Consider the following 20,680-nt stretch of genomic DNA (forward strand, 5'->3'; position numbering starts at 1 on the left):
TCAATGAGGAAGCATTAAAAATGACCAAGAGGAACCAGTGACAGCTTCACTAATATCCCTTGCGTGGTTAGATAACTGTACTCTTCTTTGTGTCACACATTTTCCACCATATGTCACTGCATTGCTCTGACTGGGAGCACGCCTGCCAGCCTGTGTACTGTAGCTTGTCTCTTGTTTAGGATTAGACTGTTTGCCTGTGAATGAGAGTGGGCTCCAATGTCAGATCCAACAGATTGCATGACTTCCTAAATAGCAACAGTAAGGTTGGGGTATGTCAGCAGAGGGCTGAGCAGCCTGACACTTCTCATTCACTCTGACCCGCCTCTGCTTAACAGAGGGGCTTCCCACCTTAGTGATTTCTGTAAATTAGCATTTCCTAGTGGACCCCCGTGGCTATATCTATCCATGATAGCACAAGCTTGAGTCTCTAAATTATCCTTGGCTTAGTGTAATGATTTCCCACCACTAAGCTGTTATTAGAGCCACTTCATCAGCCCGAGTAGGCAGGGAAGCTTTAGTAATGAAGAGAGAGAGTCCAAATCCAATCCAAAACTGGCCTCTTGACCTTCTGGCGTGTTCCCATTTGGTCTCTTGGAGCATCTCAAATTCTGTCCATTACTGAAGTCCAACACTGCCATCTGATGATGACTCACTAATGCTCCCAGTGATTTAAATTGATCTGGAAACACTTCACTGGTTTAAGATTCCATAGCATGAAAATGTCATGTCACTTTATGAGGTTTTTAAACTATAATATGTATTCCTCCAGCCTGCCTATGGTCCCCCAGTGGCTACAAATGGTGATAGGTGTAAACCGAGCCCTGGGTATCCTGCTCTGCCTTTGAGAAAATCCTAGCTCAGATAGACCAATTTGGAATCTTGCTACTTATGAAGTCATAAGGGGCAAGGTTACCTCCCCTTTCTCTGTTTTGCCCACCCAGAGAATTTAGCCCACCCATGAGAGAGAGACATCACGGCTTTCAAACGAGCAAAGTTTCAATTGGTCAAGGCCACACCCCTAGCCTCCATCTTGCCCCCCTCCTCTCCTCTCCTCTTCAATAGCTACAGACTCAGAAATTGCACAAACTAAGGAAAGATCACTGTGGGCCTGGCTCTAGTGGCTGGAATTCGGCCCCAAGGCTGAATTTTGGGAAAGAAACTTTAACAGTCAGCAACATAATGATAATAAAATCTAAGCCATGTTCAAGTAAAGTGCTCCTACGTGTTGTGATCCACATAGAGCCTAGAGATGGATGGCTGCACAGTAGAGATGCAACTCATTATCACACGTGTTGATTATGTGTTACCATTAAAGCTTTACTAATCAATGATTTAAAATAGCAATGGTTCAAATAATCTATGTGTAATGGGAGCGTGTTCCCTCACTTGAAACCACAGAGTTACCAACTCACATTTCTCACAAGTTCCAGAGCGTTTGAGCATCTTCGGGCAAGAGAAAACTTGCTTCAAATCGCAGTAGCAACAATCAAACAAGCTCTGAGGAACCCAGTGTTCACTACCCCCCCTCCCCCAAAACACCAAACGACACACAGTTATCAAGTAGCAGGTCAACATAGGGAAGCATTTAGCAGCTGAAGAGCCAGATATTGCAGGATTTGGTTGAGACCAAAACGGAGAAAAAAATAAAAAAATAAATGAATGTTGAACTAGACATGTCTCTAAATGAATGATGATATTAATTGGCGTCTGCTGAATGTGTAAATAAGCAATTGTTTGTCAGATTTCATTAGGCCGTTTGCAATTTGACCAACAGTCCAATATCCAAAGCTATTCAATATATGGTGCAAAACTGCAAATCCTCCCATTTGAGGGGCCAAAGCTATGAAATGTTGCCAATTTTTTTGCTGTTTCACGGGTCTAAAAGATTGCAATGTTGGCTGGTCAGTCTATTCATTGGTCTTGTATATTCAAATATTTGTGCTTAAATTTTTATTCTTAAGATTTCATGAATATTGTATTATATTGTATTTATGGACATCGTATCCTAGTATTTTATTTACACTCTGTGCTGTGTGACTGATTTTGCTGGTGTAAGACCATAATTTCCATTTTTTTTTAATTAATAAATATCTATCTAAATGTGCTGTATTTATATAGCGCTTTTCTAGTTTTAAGGACCACTCAAAGTCATAAAGGATACATTCACCATTCCCACACATTCATACACTGTGGCCGAGGCTGCCGTACAAAGTGCCACCTGGTCATCAGATAAACATTCACACACATTTATACTTTGACATGGGACTGCAGGGCCAGGGATTGAACCACCAACCTTCCGATTGGCAGGCAACCGCTCTACCACTGAGCTACAGCCGCCCCTATCTGTCCATCAGCACCACCAATAACTTTGGTGTTCCCTTGACATTTCATCTAAAATTTACATTTGTTCAATACTTTGGTTTACGACCAAATACCTTGTTTTAGTGCTAATTATCAAATGTTAGCACGCTAACACGCTAAATTAACATGTTGACAATTACACCTGCCAAACATCAGCATGTCGGCATTATCCTGTGACCATGTAAGCACGCTAACATGCTAAACTAAGATGGTGAACATTTCATCTTGGGTTTAGCAACATAATTGTTGGTCATGGTCACACAGAATATGCAGAAGTAGATTTCTGCAGAATATTTTGCAGATTTTCCGCAGACTTTTAAACAAATGAAAAAAAACTCAGAATGTTAACACACCTCCATCCCACGTAGAAAGAAAAATCAGCAGATTTCATTCTGGATCACAACCTTAAAACAAAACATCTGCAGATTCCGGTTGGGCCTGGTGATCAAATTTTTTGTTGGTCATTTAATTAAGCGAGCAAAGTAGCTACTTTTTTAGTTTTCGGTTAATGACTAAAATGCCGTGATTGTAAATAGTGTTTGTCGGGAGATTTACTTAATAAATAAAAATGACTCATATTGGAAATTATCTGTTTGAATAAAGCTATGGGCTATGATGACTCTGGACTATGATGACTACAAAATATAAATGTCTTTGTATGTGCATCTGTGACACGTGCATGCAGGTCTGCTGTGTGTATGTGCTCAGCTGATGGCACTAGGGTGAAGTGGAAACCGAGGAGTGGCAGTTGCTCCAGCGTCCGTTGGGAGGTTGTGGTTCATGTAGTCTACATGACACTGTGTCTCAGTGGCTTTAGAGCCGCGGTTTCACTTCTGTCTCTTGTTAGCGTTTTTCCAAACAAGCATATTGCAATGATGCATCAGAATACTGTCAAATTCAATATAAACTATCCACTCGTCTCTTGTAAAATGTAAATATTTCTGCAGCTTATTGCAGTCAGAGGATCTTTTTCTTGAGAATGTATTCTGAGAAAATGACTAAGTCTATGATACAACGAAGTATGTAATTTATCTTTTACTGTGCCTTGAAAATCCATTATCTTTGTTTAATCTGCAGTAGATTCACTAGACATGTTATCTCTGTTCTTTAGTGCACCACAGGCCTTGGCCATGGGGGGTTCCAAGAGTAAACCCAAGGATGTTGGCCAACGAACACGCAGCCTCGAAGGCAACCTCAGCTCTGGAGGAGGAGCTGGAGGCCATTACCTCAGCTCCAAACAACAGTCCTTAACACCCAATCGTAGTCCTACTATAGATGGAGGTCTGGGTGGAAATCAGCCCATGACCAATACCCCAGAACTTACCCTGTTTGGAGGTGTGGACAATAATACTGTCACTTCTCCCAACAGAATCACACTAGCAGGTGAGAACCTCGGCTTTTAGATGTATTGGTTTGTCGTGTGGGTTGTTTGAACTGTACTGTATGCCCTGTGTGTGCCGTATGTCTTTGGTAAAAGCCAAACTTTCTCTCCATTTTTAGGAGGTGTGACAACCTTCGTGGCATTGTATGACTATGAGTCTAGAACAGCCTCAGACCTGTCATTCAGGAAGGGTGAACGCCTCCAGATAGTCAACAACACGTAAGAAAATACAGAAAACAATCACATGCACACACAGACACATTCAAGAATTGTCCAAAAACACATATTTCAAACACTGTGTAAATGATGAGGAATAACTGCACATAGACACGTCCACAGATCATCTGTTTGAGTTATTGTTTAGTTGTCCGACTGGCTGCTTTGCACCCTCAAAATGCATGTCACTTGTCGTCTCTCTGAGACCCACTGTAACCATAGGAACGGGCTTCCCTCACATAGAGCTCGAGAACGTGTCAACTTGCACATTTCTCCACAATGTTGTGCTTAACTCCCAGAGAACTGACTACATCTTGCTGCTCACCTCACCTTAGTAGGGAAGTGGCTATTTCTATTGCTTTTTTTCAGAGAAGTAGACAGTCTCGACCCAGTTACCAATCTCAAATCTAACCTGTTTAAGAGGAGTCATGTTTGTTTTTATAAAATATGGGCCTGCTCTATGAATCAATAGAGGTGCCGTGAACCATATACTGTAGTGCTTCACCCCCAGTGCAGCTTGCCTGCTAACAAACTACTGACCTAGAAGGCAGCAGCTGAGGACGATAGAGGATTATTGCTGCATCTGGCCCCTTAAGCCAAAAACCTGGGTCATTATTGGGGCAAGTACACCCAGAACAATTAACAATCTCTAAGACTATTTAACGGGTTATCACAGTCAAATATGGTACCAGTCTGGCTCGTCTTAGCTGTCTGATCTCATAGGCTTTTGTTATGATAATATCCGATACAGTGTTTGAACCAAGACGCCCCAACTCAGAGTCATTTCCTGTATCTGTGTCACGTAGGTCGCTCCACTGCCACGCCTCTTTAGGACCCTAGCGGTGGGTCCTGAGTGTATTGATTCCAGTGGGAGAAGTAAACGTGAACACAGATTATGAGCGATTATTTCTCCCCATAGTCACCAAAGTAAAGTGGCTTGCCTACGTTTACACACTCATGCTAAAGTTGATTAAAACAAGGAATAATAAAAAAAACATGTTTTTGGAAATTGATCTTAATGCGTTTATTAAATGGGCGAGAAAAAAAACCTGTTAGATTAATTAACTGTACTGTCCCGCAGTACTTGTCCCGGTTGGCTATTTGTAGTATATTAAACCGTTTTTGACCTAATTATTTTGCACTGAAATGAAACTGGTCTGTTGGCTCTGACAGCGCTGCATCATGTCCTCCATGACATAACTGGCCTTTAATAATAAAAATGTGCCTGCCTCTTAACATAGGGGCTGTGTACTTATGCCCCCTGTATTTTAAGGAAGAACATTCATTTATTTACAATACATTATTCATATACCAAGAAATTGGTGTTCTTAAAGGTTGGATTTTCCTATTATTTTTTAATTAAGGCATGAAGATAAATTTCTAAAAGATGTTTTTTTATTCCTCTTTTTAATCAACTTTAGCATGGGTGTGTACATTTATGCAAGCCATTGTAAATATTGCAAGTCACATATCTCTGGAACATTCTGACACTAAAATATCCTTTTTCAGACAAATCAGGAGTAAATTACATTTGTTTCAGGCACATTGTCTCAGGAACAAACTCTTGTAAGATCTGGCAACACCGAGAAGATAACGCCAGCTAACGCCCGTGAACACTGTAACCAAAAAATATGTGTAAATATGTAATGTTAGCAAAAGAAAATATGAATTAATTACACACTAACTTTTCATCCATCCACACGAAGACAGGAGGCCACGCCCATTTAGGAGACAGAAAGTCTGGGACATTTCGTGCAGCGTGTAATGTGCTTTCTTTAGTTATTGACAATATTTTACAATATTGTGGCCAGTGCATGTTTTTCAACCTTTTGCCTCATCATTGTGCCTCTTTTGTCTCCAAGTCATGTAATGGTTTCAATATTTTACATTCATTGCTTTATGCACTGTATTGGTTGTCTTATAGGTCTGTTCTGTGTACTCTGCTATTCTTCCACTGCTCATAACATGATCTCTGTATTTTCTTTAACCCCTTTCTTCTCCACCATTTCCCTTTCATCTCTCCTTCCATTTCTCTATAAAAAAAAATCACAATTGTTTTACAGGAGGAAGGTGAACTGCAGGTTTGTGAAGCTTCTCTGGAATTGCATTTGAATGTGATGTTTGTCTGCCTGTGTGTTTGTGTCACCTGAAGCACTTTTGCACTGTAATACCACCTCACTAGTAGCAAGGTACTGACCAACCACATAACTCTGCCCATTCCCCATGAGCCCTCAGCACTGTAGTCACGGAAGTTGGTGCAAGGCCTTGCAGCACTATAATCAATTCAGCTTAAATGGAAGGTAATTGAGATTAGGGCTGTGCAATTAATTGGATTGTAATCGCGATTTTGGCTCCAAACAACCACAAAAACAATGTAATCGAGAAAAAAAAAAAAAACTATAACAGTTGATCTTGTTATGTGTTTCACAGTTTTTCAAGTTCAATAAATGCAACGTCCTTCCAAAAGAATTGTAGTCCTATTTTGGATTCTGGAAGTGATTGTCGTGCTGCAAAACTCCTCACTACCTGATAAAGTAGCATAAAAGCCCCACCCTTCTGTGTTGTCATATCCACACAAATGCATGTTTTTTTACTTATATAACCTCCAAATGTATATTTGACAGTTGAGATGCCTGGGCTTGCATTTATCAAGCTTGTCCCGGAGCAAAGAGCTCAATTACTGTATGGGGGAAGGGGATCAGCAACAATTTATACTCTGAGATGCTTGATAAACACCAGCCCTGTAAGTCAAACTGAGTGTTTTATTTGCGTGTTGGATGTGTGATGAGCCTCGGTGTTATCCTTTCATCTGTGCAGAGAAGGCGACTGGTGGCTGGCGCGCTCCCTTACCACCGGAGAGAGCGGTTATATCCCCAGCAATTATGTGGCTCCATCTGACTCCATCCAGGCAGAAGAGTAAACTTTCATTTTATTTTTCTGTCTCTTGTATGTGTCTTTCATCAAGCACATGAAAGAAACACCACTTGCATGTTTGATTCTTAAGAATTTTCTTTGCTTTTTATCTTCAATGTGAATTTGAAATAAGAATTCAAAGGAATATTTTGACACATATTTGCTTTCTATAGTTGAGATAAGAACACATATGCCACTCTCTGTAAGTAGGACGGTACAGCCAGCAACCCGTTAGCTTAGCATAGAGACTGAAAACGGGGGCCACTGCTTGCCTGGCCGCTTTCCAAGATAATGACATCTGCCTACTTAAACGGTTTGAGATCAGGAGACGATGATGAAGACTTTAAAATGATAAGACCAAGGATTTCAAGTCATTTGCAGCTTTATTCAAACAGTGAACAAACCTTTATTACACAGTGAGCTGACTCTGTATACACACGGATGTCAATACAAGAGTGACCAATGACCATCAGAATAACTATGTTTCTTCTAGTCTTCTTGTTCTGCAGTGGTCAGTTAATCTATTTCTGTGAGACAGAGTTACCTTTGACACAACTCCTTAGTTGTGAGACACTACTAGCATACACATTCTTATCTATTCCTGCACCCTAGTGTCCACTTCAGGCTGACTCTGCCCTAAAAGCTCCCCCTGAATGGTTTAATGCATTTTAACTTTTACATGCATAAAAATCAACCTATCACCTGTTGACACACTATTATCTCGTTCGCTTAATCCGGTCAGAAAACAGAAGTGTAAAAATGTTATTTTTTTGGTTTTACGGGGGGTTATGTGTGGGACTATTTCCTGCCTGGCAACCTCACCACAACACGACTTCTGGAAGTCCCTGCGCCCTGCAGAGAAATAGTCACGCTCATTACCCACTGGTAGGCAGATCTCTTCTGACAGAACCAGGCTTGCAGTTTCCCTCTGTTTCCAGTCTTGATGCTAAGCTAAGCTAACTAACTAACTTCCAGCTGTAGTGTTGTAATTATTGTACAGACATTTGAGTAATGTCAATCTTCGCATCCAAGTCTTGGCAAGTAAGAAAATAAGCGTATTTCCCAGAATGCAGAAGTATTCCTTTGAATGAACGGGGTACATTAGCTGTTTTCTTCTCTTGGGAGAGACAAGCACTGCTGATCTTTACATGCTAACCTGCTTGCTTACACAGTCAAGCCACAAAAACAACTTTTATACTTTTATAACAACTCAATTTCTCACTTTTCCTCCTGCCCCTGCAGTCATCTCAGACTGACTCTAGAGTCCAGGTAAGCAGCTGTTGCATTGTGTGCATTAGTATGCATTGCATTTGGAACGCAAAGACAGTTTCACTGCACTTTCAAAACAAACATGGGCAACCACTCACCCTCGCTTCGTCGTTCCTTCTCTTCCACCCACATGCATCTTCTTCCCCTCACCAACCTGCTCCCTGTGTGTCCCATCTTCTTTATATCTCAACCTCGCCAGGTGGTACTTTGGCAAAATCACTCGCCGTGACTCCGAGAGGCTGCTGTTAAGTTTGGAGAACAGGAGAGGGACTTTCCTGGTTCGAGAGAGTGAGACCACCAAAGGTAAGTGTGTGTGTGTGTGTGTGTGTGTGTGTGTGTGTGTGGAGCCTCATCCTGTACAAAGAATCATCATTAACGCTGCTTTTACAGACCGTAGGGCTGGGTCCTAAACCTCAATAGGTCTCAAGTCTCGACCAAAATGTGTTCTCGACATCCCGCTTTAAACTGAAGAAAAGTTTTGTAGAAAAACGTGTTAATATTCTTCAAGATGCATCTTCTTCTAAGATGTGTGGAAGAGGATTAGGGCAACATAAAAATTTTATTTAAGTACTGAGTTCAAAGTATGTTTTCTAATTTTAGTGTCATTTTGATATTTTAATCAAATGCTTATATAGCATTGCACTTGTAGCAGAAAATACTTAGCTCAATTAAACCGTAGAACTACACTAAAGGGGACCTGGGGAAGTAGACTTCATTATTTAGTTAATGATAAACCATCCTAAGCAGAGAACATGTTTGCCAAGGAAATAGAATTTTGACTAACACCATTGATGCGATCATTTTGTCAAATGTCGTTTTTGTAGGATCCTTGGTGTTGTTGTTTTTTTTATCTCAATCTCAGATCTGTTTTACCAAAAAAACAAGGAGAAGAAAGCAAATTGGGTCTAGGATTAAGACATGACACCCTGCTGTTCAGTGTGCGCCTGCCTCGCTGCGTCGTGCGGCGGTGTGGGTTCTAGAAGAGGGACCAATCAGGCAGATGGGGAAAGGCCTGTGGGACGGGAGATAATTCGGATAGACAGCTGCTCTGCTGCTGCTGCTGCAGCTACTCAGTCCCCACGGGTTACGCTAGCTCTGTGTGGATGTGTGTGTGATGTGTGTACACATGTACATTACAGGATTCCTGTCGCTTGTTATCATTGGATTTCTGTGTCCTAGGGGTGGTGAAAATTCTGTGTTTCGTGAATACATTTTTTGGGGGGGAAATTGTTCGAATTAATTCTTTTCCCTAGATTGATATTTTTTAATAATTCACCTGAATGTTTTAGATTTTTGATACCCCTAGTCTACATCCACTACATTCTTTTTTTTGGGACAATTTTTAAAACAAATTCTTTTCCCGAAATCGTTTTTATTTTTTTGGGATGATTCACCTAAATACATTTGGTTTTCGGTACCACTAGTCCACATCCACTAAATCTTTCTTTTCTATTTTTTTTTCACCTAAATAATTTTGGTCTATAGTCTTTATATTTAGTCTATGTTTAGTAGTTGTTAAGACTCGAAATGCGCTATATAAGAACAGTCCATTTATATTTTACATTCCATTGCGGGATTGCTCCGGTGCCTCCAGAAATTCCACCAGAAGCATTTCAGCCGATGTCCGTTTCCTACCACTTCCTGTGTGTTGGAATTCTAACCTCTCTTGGATGCAGGCTAAATCCAGACAGCTAGCTAGACTATCTGTCCAATCAGAGTTTCTGTTGCATAACTAAAATAACGTACACACGTTCCACCAAAACAAGTTCCCGAGCCTATTTTGTTGTGGCACTGTGGCTCCATGCGGAGCTTAGCCCCACCCAAGATGATCGTGATTGGTTTAAAGAAATGCTTATAAACCAGAGCATGTTTTCTCCCATCCTGGAGTGCTGTGTGGACTAGCCAGACCTTCCTGTGCAGAAAATGCTTTTGTCCCAGCACTGCTGTATAGCTCTGCATAGGATGAGAAAAGGGACAAGGTGGGGAGGGGAGGGGAGGAGAGGAGAGTGAGGGAGGGAGCATGAGTAAGTGGGGAGGTACTGGGTGGGGGAGCCCGACAGAATTAGGTCAGTGTGGAGCTGAGGATGAGCACTGTTCAACCACAGGCCGTATCACCCAGATCAAACATTCAGAGAAGGTGGAGGGAGCCTTGAGCCGCTCTGTGATGCCGGTTTGTTTTCCACCGGACTGACGCCGCCCTCTGTTGGCGTAGTGAGCACATTGTCCCCCAAACCTCATAGCCTAATTTCTTTTAAAATCAATGCAAACAACCCTGATTTAATTTGTCAACCACGTTTGTTCTTCTTCTTCTCAGGTGCCTACTGTCTGTCGGTGTTGGACTATGACAACACTAAAGGGCTGAATGTCAAGCACTACAAGATCAGGAAGCTGGACAGCGGAGGCTTCTACATCACATCCCGCACGCAGTTCAGCAACCTGCAGCAGCTTGTCAACCACTATCGCAGTCAGTTCATGTTGTCAAATTTGTTTATTAGAGGGTAACTTAGTTTTACCCATTTTTTTTGTGTGTATGTGACTGATGGGTCCAGGACCAGTATTAATAGATTGCTGCAGTGGCGAAACAACTTACAAGTTACAAGTTATTTGGCAATTGCGCACCTTCAGTTTACATCCACTAAGAGTGCGGTTTTTGCTACAGAGATGGACCTTCCTGTCAAAGAGTAAGATCCTTTTTTTTTTTACCCTGGTGTTATCCTGCCGGGTGAAAACTTTTTAATGTTTCTTTTAATATTTCTTTAATATATTTTTTCTTGCTTTATTCAACGTTTTCTACGCTTTTTCCCCCCAGCTACCGCCAGTATATACACCCCCTAACTTATTAACACAAGTTTTGCAATTCTTTTTTCAAACTTCATGGTCAATAAACCTCATGTATGTAATTTAATACCTACTTTTTTTGCGTTAAAAGCAGAAATTATAAAATATTTTTGTCAGAGTTCAGTAAGGAAATGTTTTTTTTCCTTCAAATGCTGTAAAATATAAGATAACATCTGGAATTCAATGATTTTGCAAAGAATGTTGTATTGAACCAACCGTGTTGTTGTTTTTTTGCAAATTTAACTTAAAGAAACATATTTTTTGAGTAGAAACTTTGAAAAACAGGTCAAGTTTGACCCCAAGAACAATAGGAGTGTCAACATAAAAACACCCCCAAAACCCACCAGACTCCATGTAAATAAAAAGTATTTTTTCATCTTGAAAATACACTCAAAGTTGACAGTTGAAATAAAACTATCACATACATGAAATGAACACATAATTTACTAATTTACATGAATTATGCTGGCTCTATATACGCAAAAAGTTTTATTTAAATGGAGTGATATATTTTTTTAAATCCAGAAACATATCAACATATATTAAAGTTCTGGTAAATAAAATGTATAAAAATACAAACTTAAGATATTAACTTTAAGTCCTTTGAACAAAAACACAATAACCAAAAATAACCCGTGTTGCCAACAGGGACGTTGTAGAGCGTCCTCTGGTGGACAGACTATGCAACACCAACACTCATAACATGGTTGAACGTCTGTTTTTCATTTTAATTTTTTTTATTTAGTTGTCATTATAAATGATTCTGATGAATGAATATTTAAAAAATCGGCCATCATAAATGCCGATACCAATAGATCGGGAAACGTCTCTCTAGTAGGGATCCTTTCCATAGTTTTGTCAGACACATAACATAATAATAATAATCTGAGCCTGTCATTGACAAAAACAGCACTACAGGACGGATTTTCTCTAACCACATTCCGTGTCTTGTGTCGTGTCCCCCAGAGCACGCTGACGGGCTGTGTCACAGTCTTTCAGACGTCTGTCCGGTGCTGAAGCCTCAGACTCAGGGCTTATCCAAGGATGCCTGGGAGATCCCGAGAGATTCCCTCCGCCTGGACCTCAAGCTCGGGCAGGGCTGCTTTGGAGAGGTCTGGATGGGTAAGCCGTGCTTTCATGAACAAATCACCAATTCTGCTGCTGGTTTCTGTCTATCTGTGGAGACATTTGCATGTGTTGGTCACTGAAAAGGAAAGTTTGAAGGCAGTTTTACCCAAGAGTGCACTGGATGGGCGCCCAGATAGCTCAGGTAGGAGAGCGCCCGTCCGTATACAGAGATTTATTTATGGAGCAGGTTCGGGCCCTTTGCTACATGTCATCCCCCCTCTCTCTCTCCCCTTTCATATAAATTCAAATGCTATAATGTTGAATAAAACACCCAAATTTAATGAAAGTAATGATCGGATCAATTATTTCACTTGTAAAATAGTTTTATGGAACTATCCATGTTATTTTATCAGTGACAATTGGGTTGAAAGAAACCCAAATTTCTGATACAGTAACTTTTTGAAAGTGGGTCAATCCGACCCAAGGACAACATGACGGTTAAAAAGAAAAGAAACAAAGTGCATTGGATCTCCTTCTTTCTTCTATTCTGCTTTTGTAGTTGCTGTAGTGTATAACTGAATTCTCCCGCTCAGTGAGGAAATACTGTATTTCGTGACTCTGGACAGCATCCATCAATATTGTTCGTCAGCAGATGTACAGCTGATAATTGTCATTTGTGATATGGGATTTGATTGATGAATATTGTTGACATATTTTAATTAAAGGCCTGTTATTGGGATGTGCATAACACTGTACACTGTATAGGCCTGTGGGTCCCAATCTTTTTGTTAAATGCAATCTACCCCCACAGCCATATCAGCTTAACTTCATCAACACCACCCGCCATGTTCCAAATGTTCATAGAATGTAATAAGCAGGAAATTGTTGAAGTATTAATGATCAGGGCCTCACAGAGTCTGGGATGCAGAATTTTTCCGCGGATTTTAAAGAAATTAAAAAACTAATAATAGAGGTCATAATGTTAACACCTCCACTCCAAGCAGAAAAAAACATCTGCTAAATGCTGCAGATGTTCAGATTCTGTTTGGGTCTGTTATGAAATTGGATATTTACAAAATGTAGTTTTATACAATTGAACTGTCTCTTCCAAACATGTACCACTTTGAAATTAGAGTAGCCAAATGCTTTAACCATTTATCCAATGTTTTTAGTTTTTTTAACCATTTATCCATCATATCATGACTCTTTTTGTGATCATCTTTTTTTCTTTTTTTTTTTACATAAACAGTGATAAACAATTACAAACAATACACTGAAACGAAGAACGTGTCCCAGGGCCAACAAATCTTAATTTTTTTTAAGAAATTAAAACATTTAAACAGAGGAAATATGGGAGGGAGGGAGACAGAACAACACACACACACACACACACACACACACACACACACACACACACACACACACACACACAAGACAAGGGCCCAAACACAAATGCATGACTGTTAACTGTGCAACTTCTCTGCTTTTTAATAGATAGCATTCACTTTTTTTTTTTTTTACATATTTAAGAAATAAACAGTGACAAACAATACAAGGAGACAAAGAACGTGTCCCAGGGCCAACAAAAAAAGGGCAGCCCCCCCACACACACACACTCTGACGTCTCTCCATTAGGGCATGTAGAGGTACTGAGCATGTGTGTGTAATTCAGGCCTGTGTAATTACAGCGGAGTGTAAATTGTAATTTCCGTTGTAGGATTAATGAAAGTATACATTATTATGTTATTATTATTTGAAACATTTGGTGTTTAGGTGTTATAGCTACTCACAATCTTTGGCTACCACTGGTTGTAAACTACTGCTAAGGCATTGCAGTATTGCTAACTTGTTTTAACGTGACTCTATGCTGGAATCTTATACTTGATTGCCTTGTAACAAGCAATACTGATGTGACCTTCATCGCTTATCAGGAACATGGAACGGCACAACACGAGTGGCAATAAAGACTCTGAAGACGGGCACGATGTCCCCTGAGGCCTTCCTCCAGGAAGCTCAGGTCATGAAGAAGCTGAGACATGAAAAGCTGGTTCAGCTCTATGCCGTGGTGTCCGAGGAGCCCATCTACATTGTCACTGAATACATGGGACAAGGTCAGCATCAACTTTCACATACAGTATACACACATTTATACCGTAGAACTCAAATCATGATCTTCATTGTGGTTTTTCAAAGAATTGTACTCTAGTTTGAGTGAGCGTTCTTGCTGAATGGCAGTATAATGTGTAAAAAGTGTGTAACGGGAGCACAGCTAATTTAAGACAAGCTATGATGCATTTACTGCCTGCAAAACCCAAATTAATTAAAGTCTTCAGCCGGGGCGGCCTCTACCCCCCCTCCCCTGTAAGGGCGTGGGCCCCATGTATGCTGAGTCCTGCAGTAGCCCGGGTTTGAGTCCGACCCGGGCCCTTTGTTGGGTGTCCTCCCCCACCTCTCTCCCCCTTTTATATCTATCCATTGTCACTTCTTAATAAAGCGAAAAGCACCCCAAAAAATAATCTTTAAAGTCATTCAACCATGCTACATGGTTAATTCTTGTCGTTTTAATAACTTCATAGCCAAGAAGGCTTTTTAAACGTTACCCTTTTATGTGCCTCAGAATCTTTTTTATACTTTCATTTTGTTTTGAAAAAATAATAAAACCGCACCAGAGGGACACTTTCTACACACCCGAGCATCTCTCTCCATGCAGACTGCATTGTGACAAAATGGAGCTTTATTTTATTAAATACACTTCATTATGTACAGTATGTAGAAGGAGAAGAATAAAAGATTTATAACAGCAATAACAGGAGGAATTTGAGGCTAAATAAACGCTGGAATGACCACGGTGTTACACTAACTGTCTGTATGTCTCCTTGACAACAGGTAGCTTACTGGATTTCCTGAAAGGCGACATGGGCAAGATGCTCCGCCTCCCCCAGCTGGTGGACATGGCCTCACAGGTCAACATTTAAATTACTACATAATCCTCTCGTTGGGGTTTTCCTTCAGTGTAGACAACTACAAAGCTATTTGTCTTTCTCAGATTGCTTCGGGGATGGCTTACGTGGAGAGGATGAACTACGTGCACAGAGACCTGCGGGCTGCTAACATCCTGGTGGGAGATAACCTGGTTTGCAAAGTGGCTGACTTTGGTCTGGCTCGCCTCATTGAGGATAATGAATATACTGCCAGGCAGGGTAAGACCACAGGAGGGTGTTGCTAGCTTTTGGCATTTTTTTTTTTTTGTACACTGTCTCTTTATGTAGCGCGTAAGTGCTGTCCTGTCCAATAAAGGCCGTTTTTTCCATCAAAGTCATATCTACATCACAGGGTATTGTGCTGTGTACGTGGGTAATGAGCAGTCCAACCAAGAGGGATTATTCCCCCAGAATGTATAATTTGAAGATTTTTCAAATTTTTTGAAGGAAGTTAAAGCATCCAGTATTTCCAAAAAAGGAATGGAAAAAAGGTTTTCTTTCTCATCCCTTCAGTCATTTCATGAGTCCTCTGATTTGAACACCCAAGTTGGGGCCGATAGTTACAGCACCTTTTAGTAATAAAAATCTTAAGCAACTCATGTGATGTGTCTTGTCTGTGCTACCATGATCTCATATTAACTGGCTGATAAACCTGTCCTCTTGCAGGAGCCAAGTTTCCCATCAAGTGGACGGCTCCTGAGGCTGCTCTGTACGGCCGCTTCACCATTAAATCTGACGTCTGGTCATTCGGGGTCCTGCTGACTGAACTGGCCACCAAAGGCCGGGTGCCCTATCCAGGCAAGGATCTGTTTCATTTCTCCGTCTGAGAATTAAACCGTTTTATTTTAGGTTGAGTGCATAGTGCTTTGATCAACATGTTCCACCAGTCCAACAGCATCAAGATTCATGACTCTGAGTCTATTACAGTAGTCATACGCAGTGCCATATGGAATCTACAGATTTGGAATTTAGCAGAATATTCGACAAGAATAAAATATCTTTTACCCAAGCAGAAAAACAGTCCATTGAATTCTGCAGATTTTAGGGCGCCCTGGTAGCCCACGTCATTGAGAACGTGCCCCATGTACCAAGGCGTAGTCCTTAGCTGTCTTGTAAAATAAATACCCAAAAAGAATCTTCAAAAAAGAATGCAGAAGATTCCATTTGGGTCTGGTGGTCATAAGCAATAGTATAATTGAAAGTGTGATTACGTGTGACTAAATCGTACCTTTGCTCTCCCAGGGATGGTGAACAGGGAGGTGTTGGACCAGGTTGAGCGTGGCTACAGGATGCCCTGTCCAGCAGAGTGCCCTGAATCCATGCACGAGCTGATGCTGACCTGCTGGAGAAAGGAGCCTGAGGAGAGGCCCACCTTTGAGTACCTGCAGGGCTTCCTGGAGGATTACTTCACCTCCACGGAGCCTCAGTACCAGCCGGGAGAGAACCTGTAACTGGGCTGAACGTGGAAATGTGCATGCGTCATGCATGTGCAAAACTGAGCATGTCCATCTAATACAGAGTGCATGGACAAGTATGTGTGAGGGTATGTGTGTACAGTATAACGGGGCAGAAAGCCGACAGCATTCTGGGTACAATAGGTAACTAACTCTAAGGCGCATCAGTGGGACATCCGACCAATCTACAACATTCAGTTCCTGCCTCTTTCCAAAGTCATTGTCATGCTCTCCAACATGTCAGCAGCTGTAAGGCAATGTTTTCAAAGTAGGACTACACTGTGGTATTATTTTGAGTTTATCATTAAGTACTTTGTATTTTGTATTTCAGTCAAGTCAACACCCTACCCATGCTGGTTTTTCTACCTTCCTAGTGTTCGTAAGGGGCCCTAATAATATACATTTCCCATGCACTTTTCTTTTAACTCACCTAGTTTGTCAGCTCACACTGCTATTGACCCCAGACTATGACTAAGTAAAATATTGCATATACAGTAAGTCGAACATGGGAGTCCAGAGAACAAATGTGGGATGTAAGCGTTGCCCCGCTGAAAGCACCACTTCAGGATGCCTATTTTTGCTACATTTTTATTGGGAAACACACATGCTCTTCCATTTTGCCACTTGATAAGAAACTATTCGGGACGTACAATAATTTGCCAAGATATTTTGGGCTTTAATTTGTTATTAGACCTGGATCAACTGGAATATGTTTGGGTAAAAGATTTCATTTTACAATCATGCTTCCCCTGTACAACATTTCAGCTAGTGAGATTTAGTATTAGACTCTCTGATTGTCATCGGAGTGTGTAGTCTCACTCGCCAATTTAGGACAAATTGACCAATATACAGCTCAACTCAAAGAAAAGACGATGCAGAGTCTCTCTATTTTCTAATTGCGACTTTTCTTACTAACAAACAGCTACTGATCACAAACGGTCATCTCAGGATGGAGATGGAGAAGACTAGAAAATCTGCTGCAAGGATTTTTTGGCCAATGAAAGTCTCTTTTGTACTCTCTTCTACTGTGTAAACGTGTATTTTACTACTCTACTTTTCTTACAATGAAATTGTGTAAGCAGTTTGATAATCCACTGTTTTGGGTTCCCACACCTGTGTACGGTACCAACCGGCTTACCAGAAAGGTTTCAAGGTGCTGATTTGTTTTCAAGCATTCAAAGGGACATCTTGTTGTCTCCTTTCAGTTCTAACCTTCATTAATATGGAGATTTCTATCTTTTATAATTCTCAGTATGTCCTTAGTAAGTGCATCTTTGTGCACGATCGTACACTGGAGATATTCTGGAGATATACTGGACATAGTCTGATATTCTTTGCTATGCCTTCCTTCTGCCTGTAAGAGGTACACCAGAACACATTCCCATATGCATACATCATGTATAAGAAATCAATTGGCATCTTGAAACGTAATTGTAAATATCCTTATTGTATATAACATCTTTATAATTTATTCCTTTTAAAATAACCCAATTGTTTATTTTGCCCATTGTTAAAACTTTAATGTTCATGGTACTTGTATGGGTTGGATACCATCTGACAATAACAACATATGTGTTATAGAAACACTTTCACATTACAAGTATGTTGTTTCTGTGCATGTATTTAGTACATTTTTAGTAGGACTTGAATTGGTGTGGAGAACTGCTCCGTATCCCCTGACTGACACTGATCATCTAGCAGCAACAGCCCTTCCCGTAATACAATCAAGACCACAAATATTTACATTGTGATAATCTTCTAGTCATTTTGGCGTGCTTGTGTGTGTGTGTGTGTGAGAGACAGAGAAACTCTCTGACTCACTGACCCACTGACCAGTCAGGAAAAAGCAAAGAAGTCGTCTTTCCAGTAACTCTGTTGGTGATGTACTCTGTGTTTCTGGCTCCGTGTCAGCACGTTTCTCTGGATTATTAGTCTGGATTAACGGAAGTACTTTTCCAGGATAAAGCCCAACATCCGGCAGCGCGATAACCTTTTAGAAGATTAAAAGCACGCGCACGCTCTCGTGCTCTCAGTCAGGTCACATTGTGATTAAAGGGGAACCCATTTTACATCTTACTGGTCATAGAGAGTACCACTCAGCCTGTGGTCCTCATCAATCCATCATATAAAGATAGATAGTGTGTGTGTGTTTTTCCACAATCGCTCAGTGGTTTGATTGACGTCTCCAGCTTGTTCATGACACACTGCTCATGATTACATACTCCATACAGATGAGGGTTTGATCTCTATGTACTGTGTCCTGTGGACATGGGGCATGCCACAATGAATGCATCTAACCTGCATGGGTGTAGTCAGGCTGTCTGGCATTGTCCTCTTTCTTTTCCCCGACCTGTCTCATTGAATCCTCACGAGCAAAAGTGCACGAAAAAGATATTGTATGCAGCCTTGCTCACAAGCCAAGGGCATTTCCTTTTTGGTTCTGTGGGTCTTCTTTCTGGCTATGCAGATATTTTTTTAAATCGGTGATATTCCTATATATATATATATATATATACACTCTTTTCTACTGTATCCAATGGGGATTTTCTGGTACGTAGCTCTTTGTTAAATCCTGCTGAATATTATTCAAATTTGAAAGTACGTTTGAATAAAATTTGTATGTTTCAGAGTGTATCCTATGGTGTTTGAATTAATTTGGTCTTTATAATCAGAAAGAGCTGACTGAGTTTGTCTTTGAAGAATCAAAGGTCATAATCAATAATTAACCTGCTTTTTACTTTCAGTTGTCTTTTGTCTCAGTAAAGCTGTTAATGTTTAGCAGGTGTTCCCAACGTACAGCTGCAGTATCATGCAAATTGTATAACTCATAACTCCATTTAGGTAGGAATACTATTTTTTTTTAAATGTAGAAAGTCCATATTGTGCTTACAGAGATATGAATATTGGAAAAACCAAGAAATTCTTTGTAATTTTTAAATTTTGTTATACTTTATCAACTGTGTAGAATTGAGAAACAGCCAATGACTGTGGCCACAGCTCATGAAGATTCTTATCTTACATAAATAACATGAAATATTGTATTTACACGTACTTGTGTTTGCAAATCATATTGTAACACAATGCTGGAAGAACTCAAATATTTTACCCCTTACAAAGTATATGAGCAAAATTACTTAGGGCTGGGCAATATGGAGAAAATCAAATATCACAATATTCTCAACCAAATATCTTGATATCAATATTGTAGGATTGAAAATTGGTCCTTTAACAAAGTATTGTTGATACAATGAGATTTTTGATATATAATCAGTCTGCTAATTTCAGAAAATTACATCAGTTTACTGTAATGCAGCCTTCAAAACCAGAAAAAGACAACACTTAATATATTACAATATTACAATATCCAAAATCTAAGACAATATCTAGTCTCATATTACAATATCAAAGTTATATTGATATATTGCCCAGCCCTACAACTACTCATGATGCAGACACTTGTCTGTGTCATGTTATGTTATATGAATTGATTGAGGTTTTTATCTGATTACATTTTTTGCATGTAAAATCTCCATCTGCAGAGAATTATTAAGCATAGCTGTCACATATAGTAAAAAGTACAATATTTACCTCTGAAATGTGGAGTAGAAGTACAAAGTAGCATAAAACGGGAATAGTCAGGTAATGTATCTCAAATGTACCTCAAAACTGTTTAATCCTATTGCTGTTTGGATTTCCTCACATCTTTACCTCGGGACTTTATAGATATAGTTGAAACTGATGAAATGTTTCAGAAGTCAGATATAATAAATAACGCATTAGTTTCATCTGGGGTCTCAGAGACTCCAGCTGTAAAACATGGTTTAATACAATGGCTTTTCATATTTATAGTACTATTATTATTTTTATTAGTAAGTAGGTTTATATACAATACATTTTCTTTGGTGTATTGGTGCATAGGTGCATAGACAAGAAACATAATTATAGAAGAGGAAAAGAATTGAACATACATTTAAAAATATATATAAACGGAAAATATGTAAAGTACCAGGAATGTGCAAGGATATATTCCAAGGCATGTGGAAAGGTTCACAGTATTAACAATAAAAAGATTATTCGATGTACAATGTATTATTATGATTATAATTATGATTATGATTATGATTATTATTATTATTATTATTATTATAACATTAGTCTTTTTCACATACAGCTGCAAACAACAAGGAAGTAATCATGCC

At 39.9% G+C, this 20,680-nt stretch overlaps 1 protein-coding gene across 5 annotated transcripts in view; it reads left to right on the forward strand.

The window, feature by feature from the left end:
* Nucleotides 1-18,224, forward strand: part of src (v-src avian sarcoma (Schmidt-Ruppin A-2) viral oncogene homolog) — a 40,942-nt gene extending 22,718 nt beyond the window's left edge. For 2 of the 5 annotated variants that reach the window (XM_034875893.1, XM_034875892.1), the window contains 13 exons: nt 3,483-3,744; nt 3,862-3,961; nt 6,022-6,039; nt 6,776-6,874; nt 8,114-8,140; nt 8,340-8,443; nt 10,455-10,604; nt 11,945-12,100; nt 13,978-14,157; nt 14,933-15,009; nt 15,093-15,246; nt 15,694-15,825; nt 16,270-18,224. In XM_034875893.1, coding sequence (XP_034731784.1) covers nt 3,492-3,744; nt 3,862-3,961; nt 6,022-6,039; nt 6,776-6,874; nt 8,114-8,140; nt 8,340-8,443; nt 10,455-10,604; nt 11,945-12,100; nt 13,978-14,157; nt 14,933-15,009; nt 15,093-15,246; nt 15,694-15,825; nt 16,270-16,478 — 1,659 coding nt within the window. In that variant the 5' untranslated portion in view covers nt 3,483-3,491 and the 3' untranslated portion in view covers nt 16,479-18,224. The remainder of the gene's footprint in view (nt 1-3,482; nt 3,745-3,861; nt 3,962-6,021; nt 6,040-6,775; nt 6,875-8,113; nt 8,141-8,339; nt 8,444-10,454; nt 10,605-11,944; nt 12,101-13,977; nt 14,158-14,932; nt 15,010-15,092; nt 15,247-15,693; nt 15,826-16,269) is intronic. The other 3 variants (XM_034875895.1, XM_034875894.1, XM_034875896.1) reach the window with 3 other exon arrangements.
* Nucleotides 18,225-20,680: the final 2,456 nt, after the last annotated feature.

Source organism: Etheostoma cragini, chromosome 7, assembly GCF_013103735.1.
Source record: "Etheostoma cragini isolate CJK2018 chromosome 7, CSU_Ecrag_1.0, whole genome shotgun sequence".
Lineage (NCBI taxonomy): Eukaryota > Metazoa > Chordata > Actinopteri > Perciformes > Percidae > Etheostoma > Etheostoma cragini.